The 8,429-nt window shown below is 44.3% G+C and overlaps 1 protein-coding gene across 1 annotated transcript; it reads left to right on the top strand.

Annotated features, from left to right (window-relative positions):
- Positions 1-1,127: 1,127 nt before the first annotated feature.
- LOC149224211 (uncharacterized) lies at positions 1,128-1,463 on the top strand. The gene has a single exon (XM_089388118.1). It carries the CDS (start codon positions 1,128-1,130, stop codon positions 1,461-1,463), a length of 336 nt encoding a protein of 111 aa, XP_089244244.1.
- Positions 1,464-8,429: the final 6,966 nt, after the last annotated feature.

The following is an 8,429-nucleotide window of genomic DNA, read 5'->3' as shown; positions in this document are numbered from 1 at the left end:
AGCCTAACGGAGAAGTTGAAAGACTTACAACCGATCCACCCAGCGAGACCCAACGTGTGGTGCACCCATTGTTTGGTCGAAGGTCACGTCATGACTGAGTGCCCAAGATTGAGAGGCCTTAGTACTACATCAGGGCCCACCGAACCATTAGGGGCTCCTCCTACAGTAGGAGTTGCGGCAATAGGATCTCAAGGAGAATTCCCGAGCCAAAACTAAACTGAGTACTATGAGGTCTGTAGGAGCTATGGACATTCACCACGGTTGTGTCCGATATTGCAGAAGTACTCAAACGTACCAAACAATAACTACTATGAGTTTTGTGCATCCACGACTCACCACACAGACTAGTGTCGAGCATTGGATGCACTAGCAGAGCGGCTAGACTGGTCGACATTCAAGATCAATGAGACTACTCGCGGAGGGCGAGGAGGAGGAGGAGGAGGAATGAGAGGAGGAAGAAAAGGGGGTAGGGGACCTGTGCAATGCTACAACTACGACCAAGAAGGACATGTTAACAGGGACTGTCCTCTTCCAAGAAGACCTTGGTTCTCTCAATGTCGAGTTAACGCACATGCAACAGAGGATTGCCCCGAGTTGATTGTGAGATGGGAAGAGCGAACCAGGAAACGAGGGACTAACTTGATCAATGCAGAACCAAGGGCTACTGAAATAATTCCACTGTCCAACATAAACATAGTCACCAGGGGCAGAAAGAAGATGGGGGTTAACCAGGGTGCGCCAGACCAACCCCCGATTGTTCGAGTAGCTTCCCCAAAGCGATCATACAACCTTGGACAACAGAAGAAATATTATCAGGAGGGAGAAAAGTTGTTTGAAAACTTGGCGGAATCCCAGAAGGAAAAGGTGTCTGATTTGAAAAAACCCACTATTTCCCACCTGGTTGAGGAATGGCTCACAATGTTCTTGCACATTGTCGACAATGATCAAATGTTAGGGGAGCTGTGTAGGAGTCTGAAAGCAGTTATGATAGAAGGAGAAACTGGGGAAGAAAGAATCTCGGTGAATCTCCCAGGAATCACACGAGAAGAGTCTGAAGAAATAAGAAGAGAATAGGAAAGGAATTCAGAATTGACGCACAAGTTACAAGATTCCAGATCAAAGATACAATGTTAGACCTGGGTTCAGACGTTAACATTTTGCCCAGGAAAACATGGGAGGCACTAGGGAAACCACAGTTGAAGTATTCACCAATCCAACTGCGGATGGATAACCAGTATTGCATTCTGCCCATCGGAAGGTTGGAAGATGTGGAAGTAGATGTAGCAAGAGTGAAGACACATGCAGATTTTGAGGTGATAGATATAATGGGTGACAAAGATCCTTACCCAGCACTTCTTGGCATTAATTGGGATTATGAGAATTATGTTGTCATCGATCTCAAGAAAGAGTTGATGATCTTTGAGGTGGAGGGGATGCGGGTGATACAGCCACTGGATCCATAGCAGGGACTGAGATTCAAGGAAACAGTAGATGATAGAGATGAACCTGGAATGCTAGACCAGCTCTATCGATTAACAACGGGAAGGAGGGAGGACTACATCAATTCCACGTCGAAAGGATCAATCAGTTGGAGGAGTATACAGAGCTCATAGGTTGGATCTGAGGCTGCATGGGATGCTTGGCAACAAGGAGGATACAAAGTCGATACCAAAAGTTACGCTACGACATGTTGCATCAACTGGATTGGAACAGAGGTAAGTGATTATCCCACTTTCCATGGCATAGATTCGGTAGACGTATTTCTAAATAAGGTTTATAGAACCATAAGGTAAAGCCACAAGGTATTGTTTCTAGACATTACATTGCAAGCAACCCCTGTACGCTGGTAGGGAGCACTCCACAACACCCTTCGTGATTGGGATAAGATCAAGCTATCCATAAGAGAAAGGTTCAAGCTAGAAGGGGACCGACTCCAAGAGATTGTAAAATACAGGGAGGAATCTGATCCCTGAAAAAACCTAGAGAGTTGCATAGTTAGATGGAACAAGGAACAGATCCCAAAGGAACTATGGGTACACATTTTCATACACACCTTGCATATAGTCCCTCAGGCCTGGTACATACAAGAAGAAATTTGAAGACAAACAAGGGACTGGGACGCACTCACTAAACAATTCGGTAGTAGTTTTTTGTTCAAAGATAGTGACAAACAGCTAATTGAGGCTCTGTATGCCATCAAAAGAATCCTCTTCACATCAGTTCAGTTGTGGGAAGGATGTATTGACGCAAAGTTCATGCAATACTTTTACGAGTTAGGGTACCCAGATTTTATGGATTGCGGGAAGGTGAGAGCAGATCCAGAGGAGGACAATCTAGAGAGATTGAGGCACCCGACATTTCAGGAGACTGAATGAGAAATGGATATTCGAGAAGGAAAGGAAACAGATGCCCCTCACTTTCTCCCAGTAAAACTGTGGAAGCACAACATTGGCACGGAAGACAAACCTAAGATGGAATCAATCAGGGAATACTGGGACGAGCACACAACTAAGGAAATTTTTGATCTATTGCGAGAGTATGAGGACTTATTCCCAGCGTCACTCGCTAAATTAAGAGGAATGAAAGGATACATCAGAGAAATGAAGATTGTTCTAAATCCTGACGCCAAGCCTATGAAGCACAGACCGTATAGGTTGAATCCAAGAGTAAAAGAAAAGGTCAAGAAGGAGATAGATAAGATGTTGGAAGCGAGACTCATATTTCGGTAGACGAAGCAGAATGGGTCAGCCCAATAATGATCCAAAACAAAAAGGATGCCACGAGATAGGGGTCTATGTAGACTACCACAACCTCAACAACGCCTATGTACAGGACATGTTCCCCATGCCTTTAAGTGATGAGGTATTGGATAATGTTGTGGGGAATGAAGCATACTCCTTTACAAATGGGTTCTCAAGGAACCATCAGGTTTGAATAGCAGAGGAGGAACAAGAAGTAAACAACGTTCGCCACAGAATGGGACTCGTATGCATACCACGTCATGCCATTTGGCCTAAAGAATGTGCCTGCCATTCTCCCACATTGTTATCGCTACTTTCAGGGATAACATTCACCAATTCTTGGAGGTATACATAGATGATTGGACAATTTACAGTCTGTTGAAGAAGCATGCCAGCTTACTTAGAGTGATGTTTGATCAGTGCAGACAGCTACAACTCTCTCTAAGCCTGAAGAAGTGTATCTTTGCAGTTTCATTTGGTACATTGTTGGGCCACATTGTTTTCAAAGAGGGTGTTTGTGTGGACCTTGTAAAAGTTGCAACAATTGTAAATATGGACCCGCCGGCCAATGTGAAGCAGTTGCGATCAGCACTGGGCCACACAGGGTATTATCATTGATTCATCCGCAACTATGCATCCATCACCACTCCCATGGAGAAGTTGCTCAAGAAGACGAAAGCATTCAAATGGATGGAGACTTGTCAAGCGACATTAAACATCCTGAAGGAAAAGTTGGTAAGTGCTCCCATCTTAGTATACCCGAACTGGAATAAGAAATTCCACGTACATATCGATGCATCGGGCATTGCTTTAGGGGCAGTGTTGGCGCAACCAGGAGAAGGGAACTTGGATCATCTGATCTACTTTACAAGTAGGAATTTGTCGACTGCAGAAAAGAACTACACCACGACCAAGAGAGAAGCATTAGCCATGGTGTGCTCCTTGCAAAAGTTTCGACACTATTTACTTGGAGCCCCATTCAAATTATTCATAGATCACTCAGCATTGAAATACTTAGTTAACAAGCCAGTCTTAGAGGGAAGAATCTGCAGGTGGTTGGTGTTGTTCCAGGAGTTTACATTCGAGGTCATCATTAAACCAAGCTGGTTGAATGTGGCACCTCATCACCTCTCAAGACTTGAATCGGGGGAAAGTGGGGGCTACCTAGATTACTAATTACCATACATTGATTTGTTCTGCATAGAGGAAATACTAGATTACTTGGAAGAAATTGCAGCTTTCCAGGCCACAGGGCAATGTCCGGAGGGATATACGGCGACGCAGAAGAGACACATGGTGGTGTAAGTCGCTGACTATCAGTTGATCACAAGACATTTATATAAGTTGGGCCTCGATCAGGTCTTGCAGTGGTGTCTCCTCCAACATGAAAGGCAAGATGTCCTATGGGAGTGCCACTCTGGAGTTGCAGGAGGACATGTCAGAGGAAAAGCAACGACAAGGAAGGTTTTGCAAGCAGGGTTATGGTGGCCTACACTCTACAAGGATGCCAAAGAATATGCGAAAGGGTGTGATGTATGTCAGAGAGTTGGCAAACCATCGCATCGTGATGAGTTACCATTACATCCTGTATGTGCAGTACAGATGTTTGCGAAGTGGGCAGTTTATTTCATCGGTCTGATCAATCTGTCGGTGCGACATTCTCAAGCACATTATATTATCACATATACCGAGTATCTCACACGATGTGCAGAGGCGGCACTGGTGAAACATTGTACAACAGACATAGCCACAAGGTTCATTTTTGAAAACATCATATCAAGGTTTGGGTGCCCAAAAAGCCTAACGAGTGACCAAGGAACTCATTTTATAAATGAAATAGTTGCATCTCTCCTGCAGAATTTCCTAGTCCAACATCATAAGAGTAGCCCATATCATCTTCAAGCTAACAAGACAGTCAAAGCTTTTAACAAGATACTTGAAAAGGGACTAACAAAGATATGTTCAGTGAATCAAGATGATTGGGATGAGCATGTACCAGCCACGCTATGGGCGTACAGAACAACAGTAAAGAGATCACACAAGCAAACACCTTTCCAGTTGGTATATGGATGGGAAGTCATGGTACCAAGCTGAATTTGTAGTACCGAGTATCTTCATTGCTCAAGCTACAAAGATGACAGACGATGCATCGCTACAAAAGTGATTAGAGGAGTTGATGGAATTAGATGAAGCCAGATTTTTAACCGAATTCCACCTGTTCGTTGAGCACATTAAGAAAAAATCTTTCACAGTCGAAGGGCATTGTATGACAGCGAGTTTCAGAAGTTCCTGGGCAAGTTGCAGATGCATTGGTTAGGTATGTTCATAGTCACAGAAATCAGGGAGTCCGAAGTAGTGAAGCTCGCACAACTAGAGAGAATATTGATACTAGGATGGGTGAAAGGCTCACACTTGAATCCATTCCACCAACTCAACACCCCATTTTCTAATTGATGGGGTCTTTAAAAAGGGCCCATAGGTAGGTTTAGAATCAGTAGGAATAATTTAGTCAAGCAATCGGTCCACTTATTTCTTTACTTCCAATACAATAAAACTTGTATGTTAGTTTAGTTGCGGCACCTATGCCACCACACTGCAACCTACTGTGGTCAGGGAGGTCAGTCACATGTTTCACAAGTCTTATCCTAGTACTCAAAGTCTTTTCGGTAATAATTAGGCAATAATACCTCTGTTAGGTAAATTTATGTAGAATCTTTTCCCGTTATGGAAAGAAATAACTAATAAATGTCCGCCATTACGGTCACATTATTACCCATCTACTCCACTTTGTGTTTTTTTCCATGATACATAATCCAAGTCATGTCTAGATTAGTCAGCGGTAGATTAACATGATCGAGTTTGCATAGGGAAAGTTGTCGTAGTAATTAGTTAGCGAGTCTAGTCAGAAACGTCGTGTCGAAGCTAGTCTACTTAATTTGCATGGCTATGCAGGAAGTTTCAGAATTTCCAACTCAAGTGGAAAAATTGTTCGAGTCTTGGTTTGAATCTCAGCAACGTCATCCAAGCATTCGCTATCAACCTCCTATATATGTTGTTTATCAACGACACTGCAAAATAATGAAGACACCCATATGAGTTTCTGAAGATAAATTAGATGAGCGAATTGTTGTTTTAGAAACATTATATGGGAAATACGACAAGGCGACGTTGGTAGACAACGACCTCTCAGATTTCTTCTAGTTCCCAGTGCTCAAGCGAGAGGTATATATAGAATAAGTTATGAAGGGTGATGGAACCAAGGCGACAAAGATCAAGGTAGCATTTCGGGGACTTCAGTGGTCGACATTGATCAATTTGAGGAGTCTACCAGTCTTCAGAACGTCTTTTGTTGCAATGCAATGCACTAAACTTCTAGTGAGCAGGATGCATGGTGGTTCGCTCTGGTTAGACAAGGAATATCCAATCCATGTGGATGACATTCAGCGCCTCACCAGATTATCAACAGCAGGAAATGCAGTCTCGAAAATGTTCCAAGCAGGGGCGAAGCGAACCAAGAAAGAAGAAGACAACGACTATTACGGCAAGTATAATACCAAGTGTAGCGGTAAGGACGCGAAGTTAGATTTAATCAACAAAGACCATATGAGATTCACCTACTATATCATTGCCAGGAAAATTATGAGGCATTTCTCTAGGAATGAGTGTACTTCAGACACCATATCAGTTGCGAAACATTTTTCTGAAGGGGTTTTGCTCAATTGGTATCCTGCTAAATGAGTTATTTGAAGCATGCGAGAATGTTTATAGACAAAGAACAATTTTCATTTTCTGGTATTTGATTGTGACCTTTGTGATGTGGAAATGGCGCCTGCCAACAGGGAGGGACTTCGCAGAAATCACAGATGAACAACCATTGGCACTCATATACACACTGTGGAGAACATCTGGGGATCCCAGCATCAAAGAGATCAACGAGGCATCCTTTAGTGACTGGTACAAGAAGATGCTCACGATCATAAGGGAAACGGAAAGAATCCCCAAGGGATTCTGTGATAACTACTCAAAAGAAATCTAGTTTGGGGCGACACAGAGACTTTTCAAATGAGGCCGCAAAATTGTACGATAGAAGAAGGGGCATTCCACACGAAGGTCGGGTTGTGGCCAAGGGTTGCATGTGAAACCAAAGATGGCCAATACAAATATTTGTTCGGGGCCATGCAACTGCAACCGCAACCGTAACCTATGATAGGAGATGCGGCTGGGAGCAACAAGAAGAGGGGGGCGGAGGAGGACTTGTAGTCGAGAGTCTGTCAAATGTCGAATTAGATGAGTTCCCTTGAGAAGACCCTTGCCAGCTTCACAGGTTCATCAAGTACGACTCCCCAGTTTTTTGCTTTTCAAGGGTTTACTTTGTTCAATCCAATCATTACTACTCCCCTAGTTGTGGCTATGCCCCTTCACAGTCCCCATTCGCAGTCACAACCAACAATCCCCAAGCCCAAGCAGCCCAAAGGTACCAAGGTATCCATGGCCAAGAAGCAAAAGACCATGCCCGTCATGCCTGTTGTTGACCTCACCGACGATGGAATCTAGCCAGCATTAGTCTCCCCAATCGTCGAATAAACCCCACCATCCACCTCTATTGTTTCACCCGGGTCGCAGGATCCATGCCCTCATATAGCATCTACCTCCATGACCATGTCCGACACCATCCCCCCAGGCACCTGCATAGCCACCGAAGAAATGGAAGTCGAATCGGCTGTCTAGTCCACCATGTTACTCACCGGGGGTGAAGGCCAAACAAATGACCAAACATCCATGATATCCCTATTGCTAGGGTCAGGCCCACTCCCAGGCGAGAAGCCACTCACCTCACAGCCACACTCCACCGCAATCGAACCGTTTGAGGCCTCATTTCTGATAAATTTCCCAGTTGTTCCAAACCCGCTCATTATCCATCCCACTCCTTAGTTTGTTGAAACCACGCAACCTACAACTTCTCCCCAAGGCCACACCAAAAAATCTATTGTTAGCGGCCAACCCCTACAAAGCAGTTTCCCAAACCCATCCCTAATGCAGCCTGAGAACCTTCAACACTGGCCATCTATACAGTTGTTCAGGTTCATCCAACACACAACACAAAGGGATGAAAAAATCCACAACAACCTTGTTACCAAGCACGAGCAGTCGAAGCAACAACTTGTCATTATCATGGTGGAGCGAGATTAGCTCCGACCGGCAAATCAAGAGCTGCAATCACAGGTCGAGCAGGTGACATCAAAATTGCGAGCCCTTTGGCCAACTGTGTCTGATTTAGTCATTGAAGTCCTCAAGGATTTTTTGCATGCCACTGGTCAACTATTGCGACCACATTCAAGAATTTACACAAGCCTTGTGGCTACCACCAAGGAGTTGAAGAAGAGTTTAAATGTTGTGAGATCAGTGTTGCCCGGTCTGTCTACTAGCTACATCGCAGAGATCGAGTAGAAACTCAACACTGCCGCAACATTTAAAGCTTCACTCACTGACGCCCTTGCAGACGGATATGTGATAATGGAGCAGGTCCACGATTGGTCAGTCAATTTGGCCCTGAAAAACCAGCGAGTGTATCCACTTCGCCAACAACTCCAACAACGCTTCACTGACAGCAAGAATTGTAGGGACACGAGCCAGCTAAAGCAGATTAATGAAGAGATTGCCTCCCTCGAGGCCAGGGTACAACAAATT

Source organism: Pinus tabuliformis, chromosome Q (genome assembly GCF_031772625.1).
Source record: "Pinus tabuliformis cultivar Carrire ecotype Pingquan chromosome Q, CPIR1, whole genome shotgun sequence".
Classification (NCBI taxonomy): Eukaryota; Viridiplantae; Streptophyta; class Pinopsida; order Pinales; family Pinaceae; genus Pinus; species Pinus tabuliformis.
This window is presented reverse-complemented; position numbering and strand designations above follow the sequence as displayed.